We start from the raw sequence: 26,292 nt of genomic DNA, 5'->3' as shown, positions 1-26,292 counted from the left end.
TTACACTGTAGCTACACTGCTATTACGCTGTTATTATGTTATTACACTTTAATTATGTTACACTATCATTACAATGAGATTACACCGTTGTTACACTGCTGTTACATTGTTATTGTGTTATTTACACTGCAAAAGTGTAGTTAGGCCTTTTACAAGTCTTTTTAAACATGAATATCTGTACTTGGGCATTGGACTCCCAGGCTGGTCCCACTCCGGGCATGTCTGTGTGTCCATCCACCCTCCTTTGCTGCAATAAAATGAAAAAGGAACACTGTTTGGTTGTCATGGTTTTCATCTCTTGGAAGCAGCAATCCACCGTGTTCAGCAGACTGATATTGTCAATTTGATGTTTTCCTGTTTACGTTTGAGTCTGTTCCTTTTCAGGTCATGAAGAAAGCTGGTGTTCATACAAGCACAAGAAAATACTCCAAGCACGGCCAACACTAGCACTTATTTTATTATCTGGATTCATTACACATTCCTGTAAGCTTTGTTTCAAAATAAGGCTTTAAAGACAGCAGACATGGTTATCCACACATACACACTCTTCTTCACATGGTGAGTGCATCTGAACAGTGTTAACTACCGTACTTTTTGGCAAACTTTTCCTAATGTTCTTATTCATAGGATTGAACAATGAAATTGCAAGTGAAAGTACTTAACTGTTCTAAACCTTAGCTATCTTATTCAGCTATAGGAGCTTACTTAAACATCCTGTTGGTACAGTAACTATCTTAAACTAATATGAATATACAGTCAGATAAACTGGACAGTTTCAGACAGCACATTACATCAAGATTACACCATTAACCTTCTTACACTTTCTAATAACTTATACCTCTAACACTATATCATCCCAATATTGATATATCATCAATTCCATAGCAGTTCCTATGCAACTACAATGTTGTTACTGTAGGGATTGCTATGTAGATACATGATGGTTAATGTTGCCTTGATGTAGTGCTGCCATAGGCTACAGTCTTCTCTACACTGGTGGTCTTTGGTGTACATTAGTTAATGTTTTTAATATGAAGCTTGCACTGATGCTTGGGTTAGCTTGTACTGATGCTTGGGTTAGCTTGCACTGATGCTTGGGTTAGCTTGCACTGATGCTTGGGTTAGCTTGTACTGATGCTTGGCTTAGCTTGCACTGATGCTTGGGTTAGCTTGTACTGATGCTTGGGTTAGCTTGCACTGATGCTTGGGTTCTCATGCATAAATGCTGCAGGATGCATCTCAACATGCTGCCATACCTCACCTATACATCAACATTTTCTTGCATCTTAAATTTGACAACAAACTTGGATTGTGTTTTTTAATTACACTAAACTTGCAGAATCATTGGAATACTTTTGAGAATACCGAGGCTTGGGGTTCCTTATCTCAAGGTCAGAACTGAGTCATGTCAAGGTCATTGCCCTTCAACGCGTACAATAAATACGTGATTAGCTTAAGTCCCAGCCGCAATCTCATGCAATTAGAACCTAAACCAATAGACCACCCACAAATTACATAACAATGGCATCGGGTGAAATTAGAACTTGACTAGTGGTTCCCCTGTTGCAGCAGTGAGGACACAGGGAAAACGCCCCAACAACAACCAGATGACAGAACAGCTGAGCGCTAAATAGGTTCCGCTGGCGTGGTCGCTGGGGTGGTCGCTGGGGATTTCAGAGCTCATGTTCTAAAGGGTTCTTCAGACATCAGCAGGTCCAGGCTCAGGTTCTCCTCAGAACAAGGTGGAACAGGACCCCTTACTCGTAACCTTACAAGGTTTTATAAGTTCCTCTCAGAAGTATGATCTCTGGCCCACCAAGCACGTGTGGTCCCCCTGCTTATTGGCCCCTGGGTTGTTGCCTAGACACTTAACTGCATTGGGTAAGCCAAGTAGAGGAGGCTGTGTAGCACAACAACGTCAGATATACAGGATTCCTACGCTAGCTAACAACCTAAACTTAACAAGCCTAATTTAAAAGAGCCAGCGCCACGCAACACCAGACCAGCGGACAATCAGGGGAGAACCTCAGGTAGATCTCTCTCCCTCACCCATCTCCACCTTTCTCATCTGTCCTATGAAATGATGGACTTGTGTACAGAGGAGAACAAACATCAGACTCATCCTCTCCCCTCCTCCCCGCCTCTCCCCCTCTCTGTGTCTATTTGTCGAGCAGTTTGGCCAGGCTCTGGCGCAGGTCGTTGAGGTCGTAGATCTTCAGGTCCAGGATGTCCACAGCCCTCTGCAGATCCCCCTCCAGGCGGTCGCGCTCCTCCAGGGAGGCGGCCAGACTGTGCTCTGAGCCCTGCACCCTCCGCTCCAGCTCCACGCTACGCATCTGCAGCTCCTGCAGTGCAACATTATGGTTATTATGGGATGCAGCACTCTGGTTATTATGGGATGTACATGCAGTAGACTGGTATCCAAGGTACCTGTAGTCTATGGGTGGCCTCCTCCCTCTCCTGCTCCATCTCCTGGTACTCAGCTTTCTGGCTCTGCAGGATGTGGATCTCCTGTGGAAGAGGAGGTCAGGAGGGTTAATACACTGTGGATCTCCTGTGGAGGGAGCGAGGAGGTCAGGAGAGTTAACACACAGATGGACGCTGATGATGCTGGATGCGTGAGGGTGGAGATCCTGCGAGAGAGTGCTGTTCAGGTGCTGACCAGGGGAGTGTAGTGCTGTTCAGGTGCTGACCAGGGGAGTGTAGTGCTGTTCAGGTGCTGACCAGGTGAGTGTAGTGCTGTTCAGGTGCTGACCAGGTGAGTGTAGTGCTGTTCAGGTGCTGACCAGGTGAGTGTAGTGCTGTTCAGGTGCTGACCAGGTGAGTGTAGTGCTGTTCAGGTGCTGACCAGGTGAGTGTAGTGCTGTTCAGGTGCAGGTCAGGTGTGTGTAGTGCTGTTCAGGTGCAGGTCAGGTGTGTGTAGTGCTGTTCAGGTGCAGGTCAGGTGAGTGTAGTGCTGTTCAGGTGCAGGTCAGGTGAGTGTAGTGCTGTTCAGGTGCAGGTCAGGTGTGTGTAGTGCTGTTCAGGTGCAGGTCAGGTGTGTGTAGTGCTGTTCAGGTGCAGGTCAGGTGAGTGTAGTGGTGTTCAGGTGAGCCCACCTCGTCCTTGGCCTTCAGCAGGGCCTCCAGCTCCTCCAGAGACTGAGTCAGCTCGTCCTTCAGCATGTCGCTGGGACCCTGGCCTCCATGGGCCTCAAGGTCAGCCACCTGGACACACACACACAGAGCTATGTTAGAAACCAAGCCCAGCCTAGCCCAGGTCCAGCAGCCCAGTCCAGCATAGCCCAGGTCCAGCAGTCCAGTCCAGCCTAGCCCAGGTCCAGCAGTCCAGTCCAGTCTAGCCCAGGTCCAGCAGCCCAGTCCAGCCTAGCCCAGGTCCAGCAGTCCAGTCCAGCAGTCCAGTCCAACCTAGCCCAGGTCCAGCAGTCCAGTCCAGCAGTCCAGTCCAACCTAGCCCAGGTCCAGCAGTCCAGTCCAGCAGTCCAGTCCAACCTAGCCCAGGTCCAGCAGTCCAGTCCAGATAGTAGAGCCCAGCTAGTACAGAATCCAACTAGTACACAGTCCAGCTAGTACACAGTCCAGCTAGTACAGAGTCCAGCTAGTACAGAGTCCAGCTAGTACATAGTCCAGCTAGTACAGAGCCCAACTAGTACAGAGTCCAGCTGGTACAGAGTCCAGCTAGTACAGTCCAACTAGTACAGAGTCCAGATAGTAGAGCCCAGCTAGTACAGAGTCCAGCTAGTACATAGTCCAGCTAGTAAAGAGCCCAACTAGTACAGAGTCCAGACGGTACAGAGTCCAGCTAGTACAGAGTCTAGCTAGTACAGAGCCCAGCTAGTACAGAGTCCAGCTAGTACAGAGTCTAGCTAGTACAGAGTCTAGCTAGTACAGAGCCCAGCTAGTACAGATTCTAGCTAGAAGGACACCTCTAGAAGGTCCAGGAGCCTCGCAGAGCGGGACGATGGTATTTTTAACCGTGCTCGTTGGCGAGGGGCAAGAGGGGGGGGGGGGGGGGCTGCCAGTTCCCTCTGGTGATTCTTCATTTCTCCAAACTGGGGCAGTGAAAGTAGGATATTGCTGTCCTACAAACCCCTCCCTCTCTCTGTCTGTCTTACTCTCCCTTTCTCTATACTCTCTCTATCTCTCTCTCTCGCCCTCCCCGACTCTCCCTCTCTCTCGCCCCTCTGGAGAGCTGAACCATTTTCAGCCACCTGGTCGCCTGCTTCCGAGAGGAGGAGAAGAAGAGAGAGGAGAGGGAGGAGAGGATAGGAGGAGAAGAGGAGGGGGAAGAGGAGGATAGGGAGGAATAGTATTTGATTATTTACATTACATTTACATTTAGTCATTTAGCAGACGCTCTTATCCAGAGCGACTTACAGTAAGTACAGGGACATTCCCCCCGAGGCAAGTAGGGTGAAGTGCCTTGCCCAAGGACACAACGTCATTTGGCACGGCCAGGAATCGAACTGGCAACCTTCAGATTACTAGCCCGACACCCTCACCGCTCAGCCACCTGACTCTGATTATGTATCATGTTTAACATCAGTGGATGTTTTAGAAGACTTGAGTCAGCTAGCCTGATCAATAGCACGTATTAGAGAGTCTTGGAGCAGTGTTTGATTAGTTTCACAGCTCATGCCTGTTCAGGAACGGATCCACAGGTTTGTATTGCGCTGGGAACCCTAACCCTAACAGCTGGGAGAGAACAATCAAGGAATTGGCAGTCTTTTAAAAGATGAAGTGAATAGAGATTTGCCACAGAAGGCAGGATGTGTCAGAAGAAGGAACTAAACAGACTGAAGTGGAACTGAGTTTAGTTACACAATAACACAAAGATGCAGTTTAAACCAGGCAGTTATATAGACTGTCTATAGTGGTAAAGATTAGAAGATTAGAAGGTTGCAGGTTCAACTCCACCCCTGTATGGTGCTGTTGACGTTATTATGATCATATATATTATCATCTATGACGTGTAGCTACATCATTAAAGGCTGGAGGGGTCAGGTGGCTGAGCGGTGAGGGAGTCGGGCTAGTAATCCGAAGGTTGCCAGTTCGATTCCCGGTCATGCCAACTGACGTTGTTTCCTTGGGCAAGGCACTTCACCCTACTTGCCTCGGGGGAATGTCCCTGTACTTACTGTAAGTCGCTCTGGATAAGAGCGTCTGCTAAATGACTAAATGTAAATGTAAAGGCACAATGCTCTAATCCACTCATCCTAGATCCACGTGAGGGTAAGGCTAATCCACTCATCCTAGATCCACGTGAGGGTAAGGCTTGTCCTCCACACGGGCAGCAGGGGGCTGGGGCCAGCGCTACACCATCCTCAGGTTAAATATAATCCTAGTCTGCAGACACATCTTCAAGGGAAATTCTGGATGATTATAATCCCTGTCTGGGATTAATGTGTCTGAGAAGAGACCCCATATTGTCCAGCATGTTGTCTGGATGATGTTCAGATGGTTGTCTGGACGTCTTCCCCAGCTCCAGCAGGGTTAGAGGTCAGTCTACAGGCCACAGTCACCCATACAGGCCACACTCACCCCTGGGTTTACACACACTCATCCCTACAGGCCACACTCATCCCTACAGGCCACACTCATCCCTACAGGCCACACTCATCCCTACAGGCCACACTCACCCATACAGGCCACACTCATCCCTACAGGCCACACTCATCCCTACAGGCCACACTCATCCCTACAGGCCACACTCACCCATACAGGCCACACTCATCCCTACAGGCCACACTCATCCCTACAGGCCACACTCATCCCTACAGGCCACACTCACCCATACAGGCCACACTCATCCCTACAGGCCACACTCATCCCTACAGGCCACACTCATCCCTACAGGCCACACTCACCCATACAGGCCACACTCATCCCTACAGGCCACACTCATCCCTACAGGCCACACTCATCCCTACAGGCCACACTCATCCCTACAGGCCACACTCACCCATACAGGCCACACTCACCCATACAGGCCACACTCATCCCTACAGGCCACACTCACCCATACAGGCCACACTCATCCCTACAGGCCACACTCATCCCTACAGGCCACACTCACCCATACAGGCCACACTCATCCCTACAGGCCACACTCATCCCATACAGGCCACACTCATCCCTGGGTTTAGTTCAGTGGCCCTTTAACTGCAGATCAAGAGGCTGCGGGTTTGAATGTGCTGCTGTCTTCTGGTAGGCTACCTGGTCTGTCTCCTGGTAGGCTACCTGGTCTGACTCCTGGTAGGCTACCTGGTCTGACTCCTGGTAGGCTACCTGGTCTGACTCCTGGTCGGTTAACTGGACTGACTCCTGGTAGAGTTAACTGGTCTGACTCCTGGTCGGTTAACTGGTCTGACTCCTGGTAGGTTACCTGGTCTGTCTCCTGGTAAGTTACCTGGTCTGTCTCCTGGTAAGTTACCTGGTCTGTCTCCTGGTAAGTTACCTGGTCTGTCTCCTGGTAAGTTACCTGGTCTGTCTCCTGGTAAGTTACCTGGTCTGTCTCCTGGTAAGTTACCTGGTCTGTCTCCTGGTAGGTTACCTGGTCTCGGAGCCTGTCAGTCTCCTCCTGGTAGGCTGTGAGCTGTTTCTTCCACTGTTCCACATTGGCGTTGGCCTCATGCAGCGCCGCCACCAGCTTGCTGTTGCTGTCCTGCAGGGAGAACAGCTCCGCCTCCAGGTTCATCTCACAGATCGACCTGCAGCACACACACACACACACGTTTTACACACACAGGTTACACACACATGTTATACATAAACAGGTTACACACACATCACACACATTACACATACTAACACACGTTATACACACACACGTTATACACACATTACACACACCACATACACACGTTATACACACACACGTTATACACGCAGAGGCTACACACACACGTTACACACACACACACACGTTGCACACACTACACACCATGTTTGAGGTCCAAACAAGCATGCACGCACGCACACACACACGCACAAACACACACACAGGACTACCTGCTACACACACAGAGAACCTAAGAACGAGTTGCAAATAGAACCTTATTTCCTTTGACACACACCAACAACAGCATCTCTACATGCACCTACTGTCTGCACATAGTACCAGCATAGACTGCTGGTGTCCATGGGGAATATCATGCGCTGGTCTGCCATACAGACAAGCAGAGAAATACTATATGACACTTAGACCATATGCGTCATTAGGGAGTGGGTGTGTGTGAGTATATGTGTGTAAATGTGAGTGTGTGTGAGTATACGGGTGTGTGTGTGTGAGTATACGGGTGTGTGTGTTTGAGTATACGGGTGTGTGTGTGTGAGTATACGTGTGTGTGGGTGTGTGAGTATACGTGTGTGTGTGGGTGTGTGAGTATACGTGTGTGTGTGTGTGTGTGTGAGTATACGTGTGTGTGTGAGTATACGTGTGTGTGTGTGTGAGTATACGGGTGTGTGTGAGTATACGTGTGTGTGTGAGTATATGGGTGTGTGTGTGTGTGAGTATACGTGTGTGTGTGTGAGTATACGTGTGTGTGTGTGTGTGAGTATACGGGTGTGTGTGTGTGTGAGTATACGGGTGTGTGTGTGTGTGTGAGTATACGGGTGTGTGTGTGTGAGTATACGGGTGTGTGTGTGTGAGTATACGGGTGTGTGTGTGTGAGTATACGGGTGTGTGTGTGTGGGCACAGCAGGTCCATTAGAGTGCTGGTTCCAAGATGCTGGGAGCCCTTGTTGCTGTTCTATTTTATCTTTACAAAGACTCGAGTGATCCCATCATTACCCATCACCACAGCAACCGGCCAAAACAAACAGGTAGCCTGGTAAGAGGACAGGAGTACGGTTACGTGGGTACAGGGGGGGGGCTGAGGGGGAGCTGTCTGGAGGAAGACTACATCTTGAGTTCATCATATTCTAGAGAGAAGGAATGACAAGTCAGAGACGAAGCATGTTCCTGTCGGGAAAGACTGAGGAGGTCCAGACCAGCCCTGAGGAACAGACCAGCCCTGAGGAACAGACCAGCCCTGAGGAACAGACCAGCCCTGAGGAACAGACCAGCCCTGAGGAACAGACCAGCCCTGAGGAACAGACCAGCCCTGAGGAACAGACCAGCCCTGAGGAACAGACCAGCCCTGAGGAACAGACCAGCCCTGAGGAACAGACCAGCCCTGATGTGCATAATAGTTCTGGGGTGTTAATATTCAGAGCAGGGATAGATCTATATCAATGTTTTTTATTTTTTTATTATTGAGTTCTGAAACTCCGGTATTTGGTTTACAGCTGTGGGTCACATGATCACACCATGTAATCATCCAGTCCACTTGAGTGAGTCAGTGTGTGTTTGAGTGTGATGGTCAGTGTGTGTGTGTGTGATGGTCAGAGTGTGTGTGTGAGAGTGTGTGAGTGAACAGGTCACCCTTCTGAGAGCATCTTCTTGATGCGTTCCTTCTCTGAGGACAGGGTGATGTCAGCGCTCTGGCTGCGGTACAGCTTGTCTTCAGCCGGCCCGTTCACACACATCACTGGGGACTGCAGCTCATCACACAGGTCCTGGACCAATAGGAACACCACAACAGTTATGACAGCCAATAGGAGCATTAGAACAGTCATGACAGCCAATAGGAACTGTCCTGTGTGTGTGCGTGTACGTGTGTGTGTATATGTATGTGTGTATATGTATGTGTGTGTGTATATATACACGTAAAACAGACCCACCTGAGAGAACTGGAGTTCCATCAGACAGCAGGGATGAACACAACCACAGCAGGTCAAAATTATCACATTTCTAACTATTGTACAAACTTAACATGGAAACAACTAAAACATGACATGAGAGAGAGACCAGGCAGAGAAAGAAAGAGAGAGAGAGATAGAGGATGGAAGGGAGTGAAAGAGGAAGACGGGAAGGGAGAGAGAAGAGAGTTCCAGCCAGGCACACTGCAGGGAGGGCGAGACAGAGGAGAGCTAGGCACACTGCAGGTTGTTCAGGATAATTTTACCAGTGTCCTAGTTATCCCTCTCTTCCACTTCCCTCTGAGACAAATGACCCAGCTCTTCCTCCACTCTCTCCTCCTCTTCTCCCTCATCCTCTTCTCCCTCTTTCTCCTCGTCCTCTCCCTGAGGTGGGGAGGCCTGGGGGTTTACGGGGGGTAACAGGCCTGGGGGGTTACGGGGGGTAACAGACCTGCGGGGCAGCGATGGTCAGGGCGGTGTTGGCCAGTTCCATCTTGTCCTGAGACTTTTCCCTGGCCAGGCGGGCGGCCTCCTTCACTTCTTTGAAACGATCAGAAAACTGAGGAGACAAGAGGAGCATTCAGCTTCTACAGCAGAAACAGGTCTACTCGTATCAGAGAGGACAGGCCTGTCTGATGCTATCTTGGTGTGAAGTGGGGAGGAGGAGGAGGGAGAGGAAGAGGAGGACGGAGAGGAGGAGGAGGAAGGAGAGGAGGGAGAGGAGGAGGAGGTAGAGGAGGAAGAGGAGGAGGAGGAGGGAGAGGAGGAGGAAGAGGAGGAAGAACAGGAGGAGGAAGAGGAGGGACAGGAGGAAGAAGAGGAGGAGGGAGAGGAGGAGGAGGGACAGGAGGAGGAAGAGGGAGAGGAGGAGGAGCAGGAGGAGGGAGAGGAGGAGGAAGAGGAGGAGGGAGAGGAGGAGGAATAGGAGGGAGAGGAGGAAGAACAGGAGGAGGAAGAGGAGGGACAGGAGGAGGAAGAGGAGGAGGGAGAGGAGGAGGGAGAGGAGGAGGAGGGACAGGAGGAGGAAGAGGGAGAGGAGGAGGAGCAGGAGGAGGGAGAGGAGGAGGAAGAGGAGGAGGGAGAGGAGGAGGAATAGGAGGGAGAGGAGGAAGAACAGGAGGAGGAAGAGGAGGGACAGGAGGAGGAAGAGGAGGAGGAGGAGGAAGAGGAGGAGGAAGAGGAAGGAGAGGAGGAGGAGGGAGGGGAGGAGGAGGAGGGAGAGGAGGAGGAGCAGTATGCCTTACCTGCTGGAGCTGCTGCTCGGTGGCAAAGCCCAGCCCGTACACGGTATTGGCTCGGTTGTCGGCCCACTGGCCAAACTTCTGAGACGTCTTGGTGAAGGCCATGCTGGGGGTGATGGTGCAGTTGATGATGGCCTGGAACACCACCCAGAGAATGAGAGGGAAAGAGAGAGTACATTCTGACTACAGAGTACATTATATGTAACTTGGCATTATTATATATTTTTGAGATTGATAATATTTAAGTTCTATGATTTGTTCATAAGTACATGTCTTGTCCCTTGTCCCTTGTCCCCCACTGTGGACTGCTTTGGCAACGGCGTTTAAAACGAATACTCATGCCAGTAGAGAGAGAGAGAGAGAGAGAGAGAGAGAGAGAGAGAGAGAGAGAGAGACAGAGACTACAGGGCTGTGGGTGAATTGTCAAGGCTGAGCAGAGGGAGAGATGGAGAAAGAGAGAGAGATGGAGAAAGGAGGACAGGGACATGGAGGAGGAGAAGAACAACATTTCTCAGAGGAGAGAATAGTCCTGATCTTTAACTACTGATAGTTTATTATCTGTAGAAACCTGAAAGTGTTTTTGCTTCATAGTTGACAAGAAGTAAAACATCTGAGTGGTTGAAATCTGACTCATTTAAATAACCATCCAGCCAGTCAGTTAGTCAGTCAGTTAGCTGAAACTAACCCAGATGATCCTGATGCTGTAACTCGCTGCATGCAGATTCTGAAACACACCTTTATAGAACTATTAATCTCCCGTAACAAGATTTAGCACAGGCAGTGGTCCAGCCTGTGCTATTAATTAACCATAGAACCCCCCAAAACACCACACCACACACACATACACACACACACACAGAGGAAGGTGCAGAGCTACCATATAAAGTGCTTTGGTTTTCTGTACATACAGGTCTCACCTTTCACAACATGTTAACACAGTTAGAGAGAGTGAGGAGAGAGAAGGGGGAGTGTGTGTGAGAGAGAGGGTGGGTGAGAGTGAGGAGAGATGGGAAAGTGTTAGAGAGAGAGAGAGCAGTTGAACCCTGGAGGGATGTTGTGCTGAGAACACCAGTGCTGGTCAGAGATGAGTTGGTGTTGCCAGGGTAACAGATGTAAACAGATGTTCTCACACACGTATCATTAGATCATATCCTACATCAGGGACTTAAGCACAGGCACAATCCCATGGATTTACACACGCAAAACACACATCTGTAAGAACATGTGACCTCCCCTCCCCCCTCCTTACAGTCCCCGGGCGGGGAGGACCTATAAATACCCCCCCGTCCTCCCGCGTGGTCGCTAGCAGGGCCAGCGGCAGCTTAGAGGTGGAGTCTGCCTGTCTGAGGCTGTAACACCGGCCCAGAGATTATAACACTGGTGACGACACACTGCCGCTGGGGACACAACATGTGGGTCAAACAGGAGGTGTTGGGAGATAAGATAGATTCACCCTCCCTCCATCTCTCCACCCCTCCCATGCCCCTCCACCCCTCACTCCCCTCCCTTTGTTCCTCCCGTCTTCCCTCTTCCCTCACCCCCTGCCTCCTCCCTCCCTCCCCTCCTCCCTCCCCTACCCCCTCATCCCTCTTCCCTCCTCCCTCACCTCCTCGCCCCTGCCTCCTCCCTGTGATCTCCTGTGTTGACCTCACTTCCTGTGCTGTAACCCTACTTCCTGTGCTGTGATCTCACTTTCTGTGCTGTGACCTGACCTTAGTCCCGCCCACGCTGATGATGCGGTACACGTTGCGGTTGCTGTCGTAGAAGAAGGACACTGTGACGGCATGTTTGCTGGCCGGGATCCAGTTCCTCTTGGTGGCTGGGTCGATCTGGAACACATGAGCCCTGGCACTGAACACAGGCTGCTCCCTGGGGGAGGAGAGGAGAACACATGAGCCCTGGCACTGAACACAGGCTGCTCCCTGGGGGAGGAGAGGAGAACACATGAGCCCTGGCACTGAACACAGGCTGCTCCCTGGGGGAGGAGAGGAGAACACATGAGCCCTGGCACTGAACACAGGCTGCTCCCTGGGGGAGGAGAGGAGAACACATGAGCCCTGGCACTGAACACAGGCTGCTCCCTGGGGGAGGAGAGGAGAACACATGAGCCCTGGCACTGAACACAGGCTGCTCCCTGGGGGAGGAGAGGAGATTGACAGAAGGGCAGAGAGGAGTGAAGAGGGAAGGAGAGACATAAAAGCAGACATCAAGCTTAAACTGGAAGTGGCTAGTGAATGTGATGAGGGATTTTATACTGTTCAATCAAGACACACTCTCCCTCTTCCTCTCTGTGTCTGTACCAGTCAGTCAGATCTGTACAAGTCAGCCTGGCCTGTACCAGTCAGTCTGGGTTTTGTCTCTGCATCGTTGGCTGAAACAGGAAGTGGTCACACAGGAAATGGTCTGTCCATAGATATATATAAAGGGTAGATGTCTCGTCCGCGTTGCCGGCCAAAGGAGTCGAACGTCCGCACATGGCGGCCATCTTGCTACAGTCAACTCGCTCACCCATAACATTGTGTTGGTGCTACATGTAGTTTTTAAATGACCATAACTTATGAATAATTATGTTTTTTTTTTTTTTAAGAATAGAAGTATGCAGTGGCATAACGACATCTCTGACGTTGATAACAAACCAACCTGTTTCAAAATCGGTTGAAAATTGAGCAAGTTATGGTAATTTAAAAAGTACATGTAGCACCAACACAATGTTATGGGTGAGCGAGTTGACTGTAGCAAGATGGCCGCCATGTGCGGACGTTCTAGACTCCGCTGTAAGACATCTAGACTTTATATATATCTATGGGTCTGTCTACCAAAACCTTTAACCCTTGTGCTGCCTTCGGGTCACATGACCCAAAGGTTCATAACGAACCACCGTTGTGTTTACCCAATTTTACCCAATACAAAAACAAATAAAAATAATTTTCTTTTAACCATTGCAATGTGGGGGGTCTGAGACAGCCCGACAGTTAAAAGAAAATGCTTCACTTTGTTTTTGTAGGAAGTAAATTTGTCGCAATACGACGGTGGGTCACAATGACTGATGGGTCAGAATGACCCGAAGATAACACAAGGGTTAAAACTCATCCCAGCCTGCCCTGCTTCCAGCCTCTCTGCTCTGGCAAGTGTTGCTGTGGTGAGGTATCCTGGATACGGGTAAACATTCCAAAGCAACAGTGCCACTGGTGTTCTAGAATGCTGCAGCAGCTGACTGACCTAAACCCCCTAACTCTCCTTCCCTCCTCCAGGAAGTCTGGTGCTCTACCAGGAAGTATGATTCTCTACCAGGAAGTATGCCAAATGTTATTGCAAGACAGGAAGAGAGCTGAGTCTCTGTCAGGCATACTATACAACATGTAAATAGTCTGTCAACTATTTATATGGATCTCACTTGAGAGGTGATGATTTAGGATGTGGAATGGGGACAGAACAGTGATAGAGATGAAGGGCAACAGCAGTATAATCTGTATCCAGTCTGACCTCTTTATCAAGCACTGTGTTCAGTACGAGTCTCCAGATCTAGGGACTAGCCTTGCACTAGCCTGGTACTAGACTGGGACTGTAGACTGGGACTAGCCTAGCACTACCCTGGTACTAACCTGGGACTGTAGACTGGGACTAGCCTGGTACAAACCTGGTACTAGCCTGGGACTTTAGACTGGTACTAACCTGAGTCTAGCCTGGCACTAGCCTGGGACTGTAGACTGGTACTAACCTGGGACTAGCCTGGCACTAGCCTGGGACTGTAGACTGGTACTAACCTGGGACTAGCCTGGCACTAGCCTGGGACTGTAGACTGGTACTAACCTGGGACTAGCCTGGCAGGCCATAGGTAGGGAGGCCTGGGGGTAGTGGCCGGATTATTTGGTGAAACGATTAAACCTCTGTACTGAAATCAACACAGATCTCACTTTATAAGCGTATGGATCAATACAGATATCACTTTATAAGCGTATGGATCAATGCAGATATCACTCTATAAGCGTATGGATCAATACAGATATCACTTTATAAGCGTATGGATCAATACAGATATCACTTTATAAGCGTATGGATCAATACAGATCTCACTCTATAAGCGTATGGATCAATAACTGGCTCGTTCACATCCACCGATCACCTCAGTAATAACACAGCCTGAGCATCCTGACCAATCACTGGGCTTACAGCCTGAGCATCCTGACCAATCACTGGGCTGCTACTGGAGCAGGACAAGCAGGACACCGGATCACGGTGGGTCTGTCAGGGGGTACTCTCTCGCACAAACGCACACACACTCTCTCTCGCACACACACACACTCTCTTCCTCTCTCACACATCCTCTCTCACTATCTCTCTCTTATTCTGTCTTCCTTTCAATTTTTTTCCTTTCTCTCTTTTACGATCTATTTCTCACTGTCTCTATATGTGTAGGTTGTATATCTTGCTCTCTTCCTCTTCCCTTCATCTCCTCTGTCTCTTTTTCCATTTACTCTCTTCCCCCTTTCTCTTCATGTTCTCCCTCTCCATTATCCTTTTCCTGTCGCTCCTTCGCTTTACACTGCTCTCTCTTTCACTTCTCCCCCTCCTCCATCTCTTTTCTCTCTCTGTCTCATTCCGTCTCACTCATCTTCACCCACCTCTCTCTCTCTTCCCCCTCCTCTATCACCTCTCTCCCAAACCTCTCTTTCTCACACAACCTCCTCCTCCCCCCTTCCTGCCTGCATGACAGTGTTGAGGTCCAGGCAGAGCTGGTAGAACACAACTGAGGTGTTCTGCAGCTCAACAGCCAACATGGACACAACAGACCACTGAAACCTGCATCCATTAACTACATACATTGGCACACACAACAGCTCCAAAAGCGCTTCCAGTCCACACATCCTAATTAGTAAGTGTTGGTACATGTATGTAAAACCAACAGTGATTCCCGAAGCATTCCTCAACCCGAGCTTACAGACCAACTAAAACGAGTTCTCCTGATCTTGGGGTTGTTGGCAGTGGTCCAGTCTAGTCTCGTTCTAGACAGATCCATCGTAATGGTCGGCTAGCATGATAGAATTCAAAGATCAAGGTGCCACATTAGTTTAGCTGTTAACTTTCACTGTTAACTGTCAAAAGTTGTTACCGTCACATATCTGGTTGTCACGGTTACATACCGAGTTCTCACGGTTACAAAGCGAGTTGTCACCATGTGTCACTTTCCCTCTAAAACTAACAAGGTTGTTTAGTCCGAAGCAGACGCACTAAATGACAGTGTTGTGAGACCCGTGTCTAGAGGAGAAACACGTACCTTTCTCGATGGTGTGGAAACATCTTACAAGGAAAGAGAGGCACCTTTTCTGTGGAAGAAGAGGATTTAAACACAATTAAATAACCGTTCAAGTCAAGCTTTGAGTTACAGAGCCTCGTAATAAGCTTGTGTCTGACAGAACGAGAGCAGCACAACTGAATAGGCTAACAAGCCAGTCTGGGCGTTTCATTTCAACACAAAGTGGTAACACGAAGGTCATTCATCGTCTGCAAATGCAAAACTTTTTTCCTTCACTTTCTGCCTCTTTTTTCATAGCAACAGTTGCTAGCATGGAACCATCTTGGGATAGATAACAGATTTTGACAATGACCACTCACCCCATTGCGCTGTAAAAGATTAATGAGAGCAGTTCTTTGTTGTCCCGTGCGTAACTTAATGTTGCAGACCACCGCTGCAATTCCGGGGCTGTTCTCGAAGTACCGTATAGTGCCCCACCGGTTGCTAATTTCACTGCAAAGCGCAACTTCACTCTCGTTGCACGACAACCGAGTGACATCAGAATCGATTCCGTTGAAGTTTCGCTACGGTGGCAGCGCGAGGACAGAACCGCTGAAACGGAGCAGTGCGCGTCTCGTTAACAGAAGTGGCATCGGTCCGATAGATCATGGACGAGATATCTCGGTGGTACTTGGTTGCACTTCAATAACATCGCAACGCGTTAGCGCGTGAAGCATTTTATACGGTGTGCTCCGTACGGAGCTCTGCGTTGGTTACAAAGTGTTGCTTGGCGCGAGCTACTTAACGACGAATCACGGTGGGAGAGAAAGCGCTGGCAGCCGGTGACTTCTCTGTGCCGTCGGCTCCAGTTGCGGGTCAACATCGCCACTTGTCGGTTAGAGTCGGTCATTTAATCTCTGGCATCTCTCCTGAGGAAATCAAGCAGAGCTTAATAGGCATGTTTCATACATTCTGAAAGTTAGGAAAACGTTGTTCCAAATCCTACTATTCCCGGGAGAACAGAAAACTATAAAAATGCCCATGAATCTAATGAAGTGACTTCCAGAGGATGGGAAGCAGGTGATCCACAGGTAAACAGGAGCACAGAACACTTTAGGGGGAGGACACATCTTGCATAGTTCTGTGTCATCCTCTGTGTATCTGCGTTTTACACCAGAAAACTGAGATATTAGAATTTTTTAATCATAAACTCATAGCATCTCATAGCTTCTCATAGCAGAACTTCAGAATTAGAACTTTTGCATCAGAACTTTAGAATTAGAACGTCAGTATTAGAATAGCAATAGCCCTCCTAAATAGCTCTTACACATGAACTTTATGGCACTTTATTTAACATTACTACTGTTGCACTACCTCCATTCTTATTTATTATTTTGCTCATACTGGTACTATCTGTCCTTGTATTGTTTTTCTGTTTTGTCTTATTGTTCTATTTGTGATGCTATAGCATGCATGGAGAATACCAAATCAAATTCCTAATGTCTGTATACATGGCGAAATAAAGTTGAATTGAACTTAAGCATTATACCTATAACACAGATAAGGAACATATACACAAATAAAACAAGTTAATTTCACATTTCTATACATTAATTGTGCGTGCAATAACTTTCCTGAGATGTACATAATGATTGGTAAAAATATATTTAAAATAACACACAAATATATATATTTTTACACATAAGACAAGTCAATAAACCAGCCTGCCAGTTCCTATTACCTTGAGGCCTGAGTGCAGCAATTGAAGCCCAGACAGGATCACCCTGATAGGACGATACAGGACAGAGACTCTCTGGGTCACTACGTACACAATCACCCAGATTATAATGATTATACACACACACACACACACACACAACGACTGCTGGTAGTGCACACGGTCAGGTTCCACTGTGAGAGTCCAGGTGGAGTCAGTGTTTTAGTGTCTTTGATGGTCTTGGTTCTGCTGGTCCTGGTTCTCACGGTCCTGGTTCTGCTGGTGTTCCCCCTGCCTGGTCCCACCCCCCTCCCCCAGCAGCATCTCCCCCACCAGCGCCTGCAGGGCCCTGCCCAGCTGGCCCCCGCTGTAGGGTCTTCCCAAGGGGGGCACATGCACGAAGGCCACCCTGTCCCCGCCCAGGAGCAGGGACGTGTAGTAGGTGTAGTCACACAGGTACCTGGGGCAGACAGAGAGAGAGAGGAGAGAGAGGGGGGAGGGAGAGGAGAGAGAGGGGAGGGAGAGGAGAGAGAGAGGGGAGAGAGAGGGGGGAGGGAGAGGAGAGAGAGAGGGGAGGGAGAGAGATGGGAGAGAGGAGAGAGAGGGGGGAGAGGAGAGAGAGGGGGAGAGGAGAGAGAGAGGGGAGAGAGAGGAGAGATAGAGGGGAGAGAGATGGGAGAGAGAGGGGGGAGAGAGAGGGGAGAGGGGTTTTGAAGCTCCACCTTTTTTGATTCTGGTCTGTACCTTTGTCACGCCCCAAAATTTGCTGCCCGCTGTTCTGTGTACTTCCACAGAATTACAAAGAAGAAAGTTTTTCAAGGATATTGAAAATGGACTACGATGGTAAATGCAGTGTTCCGGGCTGTACAGGGAATGCTGACACTTTTCAGAGTCTTCCTAAGGAACCAAACACTCAACGGGCTGTGATGTTTGTCTATGAGAAGATCCCTGTGCAGTTCGACCCTCAATTACATATTTGCTCGAACCATTTCACCGAGGACAGTTTTGGAAAACTGGGACAATGTAAAGCAGGATTTGCTATGAAGCTGTTGTTGAAAAGAGGTGCTGTTCCAACCGCATGTTCATCACAACTGCAAGCTGTAGTATGATGTTGTCGCTATTATTTATTGGCAGTTATTGGCAATGCTAACGTATCCTGCCTGTATCTAGCATCGGTAGAATGTGTAATGATTTTGTTTATTGGCAATGGGGATAATGTTATTTCATGTTCCTGACTGTGTTTCATTCAAATTAATAACCCGTGTTATTTTCAGCCCAACCAATGTTACATACCCTATTTAGAGACCTTAAGGAACAGTGTGAAATACCCCCCAAAAAACAGTCAATCATCCCTTTAATTAAAATCCTCTTAAACTCTATAACGAGCCTCTTATACTCTATATCGAGCTCCAGGGTTCTTTTATATAGGGCCCTCACATTGTCTTGTCCAACCTGAAACAAATAAAGAACATTGTCCCTTTGCAAGGCACACTTGGAGAATGTTGAAGGTGTCCATTTGACTACTGTGTTTCAAGGTTCATTGCTTATACCCCATATATTCAGCAACCACGTATGGCATACATACTGGCGTATGACTATTAGTTTCACTGTTACCTCTGTATGGCACAGTGGGACGACAGTGGGTGGTGGCAGCAACACCACTGTATTTCCTGTCACTGCAGAGAACAGTAATACATTTCACTCCTACAATATTCATAAATAATTGTTGAATGAACATGGTCACATAGATTACTTGAAACATACCCTGTACATATGCCTGGGTTTCTGAGCTGCTGCCACCAGGGTCTGAAGAAATGCCGCCCTCCACTCCTTCCATCATGGGGCGACCCTGATAGCTGGAGAGAGCCAGCTCCTCAGCAGGAGTGAAGTCCTGTGGAGGAGGGCCCCCTCAGTTTTCTTCACCTCACTTTTCTTCCTGTTGGCTGCAAGCAATTTCATTGTTCTATAGGCCCTTTGTATACCAATATCCTACAAAGGGACTGACTCAGACAATTCACTCAGCCTTGTACTTGTTGGCATTAAAATATGTTCAAGTATTGCCTACTGTTACTTACCGGTTTGAATTATGGTTTTACATTTATTTATCACAGAAAGGAGAAAGAACATACAAGAACATTCAAATCTGACTGTTTACTCTACTCTGACTACATGCACTTATTTGCTTTTCACAGTGTATGCTTCATGATTGGCTACTCGCAATGTTTTGGGGATATCTCGTTATGATCAGTGACCTATGCTCTTTTGTAAAGCTCTCTCTTGGAAGTCGCTTTGGATAAAAGCGTCTGCTAAATGAATACATGTAAATGTAATGTAAATGTTTAGCGTGAATTGTAAATTACGCATTTACATTTCTAAGTAGCTTACAGCGAAAATGAGGGGAAACAAGTGCCAGAGAGTGAATCATTCCCTAAAGCAACTCGTGTGAAAAATGAACAGCTTGTTTGTATCCATAAGATAACGACATCAAGAAGATAGCATAAACAGTCTCGCACCAACGACTCACCGGTCACAATCACCGTCTTCTTGGTGGCCATGTAGTTATTATATTAGTTTCCTTCTAAATATTCATATCCCGATGAGTTTAGTCGAATGTCTCATCCATCTTTCCCTCCCTCTCTATTGCCGCTCTTGTTCTACGTTTGTTGTCAACTCAACCGCAGCAGTTCAGAGCGAAGCTGAACCACAGCGTCATCTGCTGTTGTGGTGTGCTCTGTTGCACAGACAACCGTTTACAGAAAACTGTACAATAAGTACCGCTTTCCTTGTCGTCATTATGATACTATAGTTGATAGGCTAAGGACCCTTATGAAAAGAGTGAAGGATACAGTGCATAAAGCTGACACCCTCCACCAGGCAGTAAGGGTGTTACAAGGCAGTAGAGTGTGTTACCAGGTGGTAAAAGTGTGTTACCAGGCGGTAAGGGTGTGACCAGGCAGTAGAGTGTGTTACCAGGTGGTAAAAGTGTGTTACCAGGTGGTAAGGGTGTTACAAGGCAGTAGAGTGTGTTACCAGGTGGTAAAAGTGTGTTACCAGGCGGTAAGGGTGTGACCAGGCAGTAGAGTGTGTTACCAGGTGGTAAAAGTGTGTTACCAGGTGGTAAGGGTGTTACAAGGCAGTAGAGTGTGTTACCAGGCGGTAAGGGTGTGACCAGGCAGTAGAGTGTGTTACCAGGTGGTAAAAGTGTGTTACCAGGTGGTCAGAGTGTTACCAGGCAGTAGAGTGTGTTACCAGGTGGTAAAAGTGTGTTACCAGGTGGTAAGGGTGTTACAAGGCAGTAGAGTGTGTTACCAGGTGGTAAAAGTGTGTTACCAGGCGGTAAGGGTGTGACCAGGCAGTAGAGTGTGTTACCAGGTGGTAAAAGTGTGTTACCAGGTGGTAAGAGTGTTACCAGGCAGTAAGTGTGTGTTACCAGGCAGTAAAAGTGTGTTACCAGGCAGTAAGGGTGTATTACCAAGTGGTAAGAGTGTTACCAGGCAGTAAGTGTGTGTTACCAGGCAGTAACAGAGTGTTACCAGGCAGTAAGGGTGTATTACCAAGTGGTAAGAGTGTTACCAGGCAGTAAGTGTGTGTTACCAGGCAGTAAGGGTGTGTTACCAGGCAGTAACAGAGTGTTACCAGGCAGTAAGGGTGTATTACCAAGTGGTAAGAGTGTTACCAGGCAGTAAGTGTGTTACCAGGCAGTAACAGTGTGTTACCAGGCAGTTACGGTGTGTAAGAGTGTTACCAGGCAGTAAGGGTGTTGCCGGCGGAAGTCATTAAACCGTTCCATCCCATGGTGGTAGGAGCGGTTCCATCACAACCTCCAGTGGCCTCAGTGATGACAGCATTCCATCTGCGCCCAGCCCAGCGGTGACTCACCCTGCTGGGGTCCCGGACACACACTGGCCTGCTTGGATGGACAGAATAACACACTGCTGCAATTAACACTTTTGTTGCTTTTAAACATGATGCTTCTTTATTTGCTATAAAATCAGAAACAAAGGTTTTTTCTCATACGTGGTGATGAAGACTCTGAATGGCCACCTACACACACACACCTACACTCACACACACACTCACACACAAGCAGGAAGCCTGTTTACCACCCACACATTCTGCACTGCAGTCCTCATCCTCTCCCCTCCCTCCTCGGTCCCCCCTATTCATTCACCTGCTCCTGCGTCACTACCCATGTCAGTGTTACCATGGAGACTAATGATGCCCTTTTTGTGTTCCGTGGTGCTGATGCAGACGAAAGTCCACAGACGTCATCACTTCCTGTCCATCCCTCCGTCTCCCTTCTCCCTCCTCCTCCACCTCACCTCTCCTGCTGGTCTCCCTCCTCCTCCACCTCACCTCTCCTGCTGGTCTCCCTCCTCCTCCACCTCACCTCTCCTGCTGGTCTCCCTCCTCCTCCACCTCACCTCTCCTGCTGGTCTCCCTCCTCCACCTCACCTCTCCTGCTGGTCTCCCTCCTCCTCCACCTCACCTCTCCTGCTGGTCTCCCTCCTCCTCCACCTCACCTCTCCTGCTGGTCTCCCTCCTCCTCCACCTCACCTCTCCTGCTGGTCTCCCTCCTCCACCTCACCTCTCCTGCTGGTCTCCCTCCTCCACCTCACCTCTCCTGCTGGTCTCCCTCCTCCTCCACCTCACCTCTCCTGCTGGTCTCCCTCCTCCTCCACCTCTCCCACTGCTCCTCCTTATCACCTCACGTCCTCTTTTTTTCCAACACTTCCTTGTAATGTCAGTATAAATAGAGGCTTTCTTGGAAAAGCCCCCCATTGTTCCCCTTGACCTATCATATGAAGAGTAGAAGCCCCCTGACCTATCAGATAACGAGTAGAAGCCCCCTGACCTATCAGATGAAGAGTAGAAGCCCCCTGACCTATCAGATGAAGAGTAGAAGCCCCCTGACCTATCAGATGAAGAGTAGAAGCCCCCTGACCTATCAGATGAAGAGTAGAAGCCCCCTGACCTATCAGATGAAGAGTAGAAGCCCCCTGCACTTGGTTGAATGTTGATATAAATGCATACACAAACACAGCAACATAACCACAAACTACAGCTTTTCAAGGAGTAGGTATTCCTTTGTATTGTGGTATGATATGTTGTCAAGATGACGTTGGAACACTGTAAAGGGAACACTGTACAGTACAACGTTTCTGTGAACATTATCCGTGTCGGACGCGCCCCTCCCTGCTCTTCCCGCCCCGCCCTGGCGACCCTGGGCGTTCTATTCTATGACATCAAACCACAATGCACTGCGCTGTTTGCAGTTTACCCTCAGTCTCCATAGCAATACAGACAGGCTCGGCCCCTTATTTAAATTGAACCGGAAACAAACGTCATTTCGGGCCAATCTCCTCGCTCTGAAATGACATAATGGAATTTTTAGGGATAGAAACCGTGCAGAGGGTTGGGCGCGCGCATAGCAGTCTTGCCACCGGGAAAAAAGGCTTTAGCCGCGTGAGCAGGAAGAGAAAAAGGTTATCGTTTAAACCTGTAGAGCTAGGTAAACGAACAATCGAATTGGCAGCTTTCAATACTAACAGCTGTTTAGAGGTTAGTTATAGAGAAAATATATCGTTTTACTTTCGCGATTTAGCCACTGGATCGTCTTCATGCGTAACGCGCCCCAGACCCTCATGTGAGGGTGTAGAATGGAAACAGCCTTCTGTCCCAGTGTGCTGAGTATCCGAGGGCTCTCCAGCGTGTTGTCCCAGAGCAGCATGATGAAGAAGGAGCTGAGCCTGGCCCTGACCGAGCAGAGCTCCAGCCTCAAGCCCAGCCTGCGGGACGCGGACGGCCTTCTCGCCTCTCCGGACCTAGGGCTCCTGAAGCTGGCCTCGCCAGACCTGGAGCGGCTCATCATCCAGTCCAACGGGATGGTGACCACCACCCCGACCTCGCAGTTCCTGTACCCGCGGTCCGCCAGTGACGAGCAGGAGTTCGCGGAGGGCTTTGTGAAGGCGCTGGAGGATCTTCATAAGCAGAATCAGTTGAGCGAGGGGACGTGCGTGCAACCGGACAGACTGGACCTGGTCGGTAACGCAGCCCCGGTCTGTTTACCGTCAGACCTTCCCGTTTATACGACTCTAAATGGATACGGAGCGAGCCCACTGGGCACCACGGTTAACTATTCCACCGACACTACACCCTTTCCTCCGCCGCCGTCTCATCTGCTGAGCGCGCAGCAACAGGCGGCTGCGGCAGCGCTGTCACGACTCCAGGCTCTGAAGGACGAGCCGCAAACGGTGCCGGACATGACGAGCTTCGGCGACAGCCCGCCGCTCTCCCCCATAGACATGGACAACCAGGAGCGCATCAAGGCGGAGCGGAAGAAGCTGCGCAACAGAATAGCGGCGTCCAAATGTCGCAAGCGGAAGCTGGAGCGGATCTCCCGTCTGGAGGACAAGGTGAAGAACCTTAAGACGCAGAACACGGAACTGTCCTCCACGGCCACCGCGCTGCGGGAGCAGGTCGCCCAGCTTAAGCAGAAGGTCATGAACCACGTCAGTAACGGTTGTCAGCTTCTCCCAAACCAGGTACAAGCCTATTAGAGACGCCCACCGGTACATACGGATGGGCATAACGGCCCGCCTCCGGCAGTAAGGACACAGATGAACTGAAAAGTTACCCTGGGGTTTACTCTCAGATGCAAACTGGGAGTCTGATGGAACTGGAACATGGCGGTATTTTACCCAGGCTGTGTTAAGGCGGCCAAGTCGTTTAAAATGATTTTTGTTGCAAACTGACTGCTGCTGTTCAATTGGGAACTACTGCAGCCCGAACCACAGCGCTGCCTGCATCCGGGTCCACAGCGCTGCCTGCACCCGGGTCCACAGCGCTGCCTGCATCCGGGTCCACAGCGCTGCCTGCATCCGGGACAATCTCACAATGCAGCGGGCTAGCAGCATCTCTACCGTGTAATATAATGCCTTACTTGTTTACAAGCACTTATCAATGACAAATAATGTATATTTTTATTTACCAAAACATACGTGTCTTATTTTACATTGTAAAATTGTAATTTGGGGGGGGGGGGGGGGGGGGGATATCTGTGCATGTCCTGTCGTTGAGTACAGGAGCCTAATCCTATTTGTATTTACAATAGCCTATATACATGTGTAGTTCGTTTGCAGCCGGTCTCTTGATGTGTTGAAAACTCTGTGTAGCAATTTAACGGGATTTTACCTCTCAATGGTGACAATTAAATTCACTGAATTATTTAAACTTTGTAGCTGCTTGTCTGTTCTGTTGTATTACACCGGTCCATAAACAAGGTCTGGTTACGAGGAAGATACCGAGCCCAGCACCTGCGAACAAACAAGGAGCAAGACCTCCATGGATATTCGGTGAGATCACGCCACCTGGTGGCCACATGGCGCACCTTTATGGCTGCTGGACCTGAAGAGACAATCCATGGTGAGTTGTATAGTATATCGCATAGTATATGTTAGATGTCTACATAGTAAAGTATCAATAGTACATGTTAGGTATACATACGTTTTTCTAGACTGCTGATATGGCAAAAGTACACACATCCTTCACTCAAGTAGAAGTACAGGTACTCATGTTTAAAAGGACTCTGGTAAAAGTTGAAGTATTGTCAACACCTTTTCCCTCAAGTTAAAGTAAATAAGTATGTGCTCTGACATATACTTCAGTAAAAAGTAGCCATTACTACTACCTGTCAGAACTCACATCATATTAGCACATCAATACAAAAAGACACTATAGACACGTGTAACGGGTGTGAACCTGTGAAACTCACTCCTCAGGTAATTAAAAGGCCACCCGCGTCAACTACTAGTTAGCTTTCCTTTGGCGTAGCTGGTAGTGGTCGCGCTTGGCAAGTCAGAGGCTGTGCGTTCGAGCCGAGCGAGTAGCGAACGTCAACTTGTTGTGACTGAGTGTGGCTACGTCTGTTACATACCGTCACACACGCAGCGCATTAGCCAGGAATCTTGTTTGACGTGGACAATTTTGAACATCTCCCTCATATATGACCATGGGTGATCAGTAATTTCTCTATTCTCAGTCATGTCCACATCGTTAACTCCCCCTGTCTCATCCATAACATACCTTTTTTTCCACAGTGAAAAGAGATGAAAGAGGGGGAGAACAGAGAAGCCAAAAAAAGAGTAGATGAAAACAGAGTATAATAGAGTACAGCACAGTACAGAGTCTATAGTCCTCATATATTTTTGCCTTCTGCCTTGCGCCATGGTAGCTTAGTAGACTATCTTACGTTTGTTGTGCGTGATAGCCAGGAAATGAAAAAAAGGCACGCAATGAAAATAAATAATATTGATCATACCACCAAATACAGAATAACACTAAAGTAACAAGCCTGGCTTGAAAAAGAAGTAGAAAGTAGATATGTGTTAAAAATTTAAGGAGTGAAAGTAAAAAGTTGTCAGAAATGTATCGTGAAGTTCTGATACCAGAAACATCTACTTAAGTTTGTTAGGTACTGTAACAAAATATTTTTACAACCCATCTCTGGCAGACTTGAGACAGAAAGGTACCAGACAGACACAGCCAATAGACATAAGAATCCCAGAAGTAATATTTCTCATTTATTAATTCCTCAAAATCTTTAGCACACCTGAATTTACAGAATTACAGCACAATTCACACATGACTAAAACCCAAGGAAATTAACTCCCATATTTACAAGGAAGATGGGAGGAGCCTCACAGGCAGGTCAACAGCTGTAGCAAAACACAAACAAAATTAATAAAAACAGTTAACGTTAACAGATGCGGTAAAAAGTGTAGAAAGTATCTGGCTATTCTGCTTCCCTTGTTTTAAGCGTTGACTGAGTGCAGTTTTGAGTAGTGGCTCCCTGGATGGCTCCCCTAGAGGCCTGGAGCAGAACTGGAGCAGAACTGGAGCAGAACTGGAGCAGAACTGGAGCAGAACTGGAGCAGAACTGGAGCAGAACTGGAGCAGAACTGGACAAGCTGTCCAACAGCCAGAAGCTGCCTGGGACAACCCCTCCACACCTGGGTCAGGGTCACTATCAGGACCTGGGGTCAGGGGTCACCATCAGGACATGGGGTCAAGGGTCACCATCAGGGTAATGGTCTAAGGGTCACCATCAGGACCTGGGGTCAGGGGTCACCATCAGGGTCAGGGGTCACCATCAGGGTCAGGGGTCACCATCAGGGTCAGGGCTGCTCTGCACATGCTCTGTACAACACCCAGAGGAGTGTTCAAAGTTCCTTTCTGCTGTAGGACACAAACGCTCACAAACGCTCACAAACGCTCACACACACACGCTCACACACACACGCACACACACACACACGCACACACACGCTCACACACACACACACACACACACACACACAC

The 26,292-nt window shown here is 48.7% G+C and overlaps 2 protein-coding genes and 1 long non-coding RNA gene across 4 annotated transcripts; 1 reads left to right on the top strand and 2 right to left on the bottom strand.

Annotated features, from left to right (window-relative positions):
- Positions 1 to 440: 440 nt before the first annotated feature.
- On the bottom strand, positions 441 to 17,114 carry LOC136958613 (homer protein homolog 3-like). Of its 2 annotated transcripts, none has more exons than XM_067252645.1 (10): positions 16,957 to 17,114; positions 15,258 to 15,306; positions 11,695 to 11,851; positions 9,986 to 10,117; positions 9,193 to 9,300; positions 8,425 to 8,558; positions 6,553 to 6,709; positions 3,099 to 3,206; positions 2,431 to 2,511; positions 441 to 2,345 (listed from the first exon to the last, which is right to left on the bottom strand). In XM_067252645.1, the coding sequence occupies exons 2-10, from the start codon at positions 15,278 to 15,280 to the stop codon at positions 2,160 to 2,162; spliced, it is 1,086 nt and encodes a 361-aa protein (XP_067108746.1). In that variant the 5' UTR covers positions 15,281 to 15,306; positions 16,957 to 17,114; the 3' UTR covers positions 441 to 2,159. The 2 variants fall into 2 exon arrangements, with proteins under 2 accessions (XP_067108746.1, XP_067108745.1); XM_067252644.1 differs by lacking the exon at positions 16,957 to 17,114 and adding an exon at positions 15,596 to 15,993.
- Positions 17,115 to 17,307: 193 nt separating this feature from the next.
- Positions 17,308 to 19,553, bottom strand: LOC136958615 (uncharacterized). Its single transcript, XR_010878699.1, has 3 exons — positions 19,457 to 19,553; positions 18,697 to 18,875; positions 17,308 to 17,392 (listed from the first exon to the last, which is right to left on the bottom strand). It is a non-coding gene; the product is annotated as an uncharacterized lncRNA (long non-coding RNA).
- A 2,830-nt stretch (positions 19,554 to 22,383) lies between these two features.
- On the top strand, positions 22,384 to 24,165 carry LOC136958614 (transcription factor JunD-like). Its single transcript, XM_067252646.1, has one exon. It carries the CDS (start codon positions 22,593 to 22,595, stop codon positions 23,490 to 23,492), a length of 900 nt encoding a protein of 299 aa, XP_067108747.1. The 5' UTR covers positions 22,384 to 22,592; the 3' UTR covers positions 23,493 to 24,165.
- Positions 24,166 to 26,292: the final 2,127 nt, after the last annotated feature.

This window comes from Osmerus mordax, chromosome 16, assembly GCF_038355195.1.
Source record: "Osmerus mordax isolate fOsmMor3 chromosome 16, fOsmMor3.pri, whole genome shotgun sequence".
Taxonomy (NCBI): Eukaryota; Metazoa; Chordata; class Actinopteri; order Osmeriformes; family Osmeridae; genus Osmerus; species Osmerus mordax.
Note: the sequence above shows the minus strand (reverse complement) of the source record. Positions and strands in the feature narration are given on the sequence as shown.

What these genes read in the sequence shown, in the direction of transcription:
- LOC136958613 (XM_067252645.1), bottom strand. Translation starts at nt 15,280, where the DNA reads ATGTTTCCACACCATCGAGAAAG. An exon ending in TCAGCGTGGGCGGGACTAAG is followed by an intron (nt 10,118 to 11,694) that starts GTCAGGTCACAG and finishes GTGGTGTTCCAG; the next exon opens with GCCATCATCAACTGCACCAT. An exon ending in AGGCCACCCATAGACTACAG is followed by an intron (nt 2,346 to 2,430) that starts GTACCTTGGATA and finishes GTTGCACTGCAG; the next exon opens with GAGCTGCAGATGCGTAGCGT.
- LOC136958614 (XM_067252646.1), top strand. Translation starts at nt 22,593, where the DNA reads ATGGAAACAGCCTTCTGTCCCAGTGTGCTGAGTATCCGAGGGCTCTCC.